At 56.5% G+C, this 909-nt stretch overlaps 1 protein-coding gene across 7 annotated transcripts in view; it reads right to left on the bottom strand.

The window, feature by feature from the left end:
• Window positions 1–909, bottom strand: part of LOC109508391 (nuclear factor 1 B-type) — a 57095-nt gene that overhangs the window by 12037 nt on the left and 44149 nt on the right. For all 7 annotated transcript variants that reach the window (XM_019858337.1, XM_019858338.1, XM_019858342.1 and 4 more), the window contains one exon: window positions 727–909. In XM_019858337.1, coding sequence (XP_019713896.1) covers window positions 727–909 — 183 coding nt within the window. The remainder of the gene's footprint in view (window positions 1–726) is intronic.

Below are 909 nucleotides of genomic sequence, written 5' to 3'. Positions count from 1 at the left end.
CCCCCTCCCTGACGAGCAGAGGGCCAGTTAATTCTGCACAAGAGCCGGGCCCCGGCAACGGCAAATATTTACGACCTTTATCATTCCCCGTGGTTTTTCTCTCGAGTAACAGACACCCATTAAAAAAAAACGCATTGTGGCGACGGAGCTATTGTTTACAGTGCGAAGCGCGCGGAAATAAAACTCACATAAATGTCACACGGGGCTCTTCTATTGAGACGCCTGCACCGTTCTCCTTCAAATGTAACGCCGCGCGCTTCCTTCAAACGTCTCGCAAGCGTTTGCTTTTTCTGCGCGGCGATTAGCGTGGCCGTCGGGAACAATCGTCGCGGCGATAACGGTTGGAAAAGATGCCCTTTTTCCTCGCCGACCGGGACTCTGCCGAGAGATGGCGAGACGCACGAATGGCACTTTGGCTACAATGGCGTCCGTATGCAGCTTGGGTATTTTAGTGTGCGCTTCAAATTTCGAAATCGGCGGCAACAAAAGCCAGAAAACCTCTTGGTGAGAATTTCGGAATTGGGTCCGATTACAGGACGACAGCAGTACAGTGGACATTCGCGAGGCACGCATCATCGTGACCGTATCTTATCACCGGTGGCAACAAAAGTGAGCGCACCCCCGAGTGAAACTCTTCAAACGTGGACGGCTTTCCCTCCGTATGGTGAAATACCGCACGTCCCTATTCGGATTCGGAAAAGACAGCGCAAAGTCGTCGGCGCTCACCTGGCTGCTCTGCGGGCTGGACGGGTCGTACGGCGGCACGTAGCTCTTGAGGGTGTCGGCCGGGTTGAGGTGGGGCGGGTAGCGGATGGTGGTGTGCGGGAAGTAGGACGACGGCGCGGGGGGCAGGATGGCCGAGGCGGAGAACTGCAGCGGCGAGTGCGGCGGCGGGCTCCTCGTGGAGAT

The sequence above is a fragment of the Hippocampus comes genome, unplaced genomic scaffold (assembly GCF_001891065.2).
Source record: "Hippocampus comes isolate QL1 unplaced genomic scaffold, H_comes_QL1_v1.1 scaffold48, whole genome shotgun sequence".
NCBI classification, from domain to species: Eukaryota; Metazoa; Chordata; class Actinopteri; order Syngnathiformes; family Syngnathidae; genus Hippocampus; species Hippocampus comes.
This window is presented reverse-complemented; position numbering and strand designations above follow the sequence as displayed.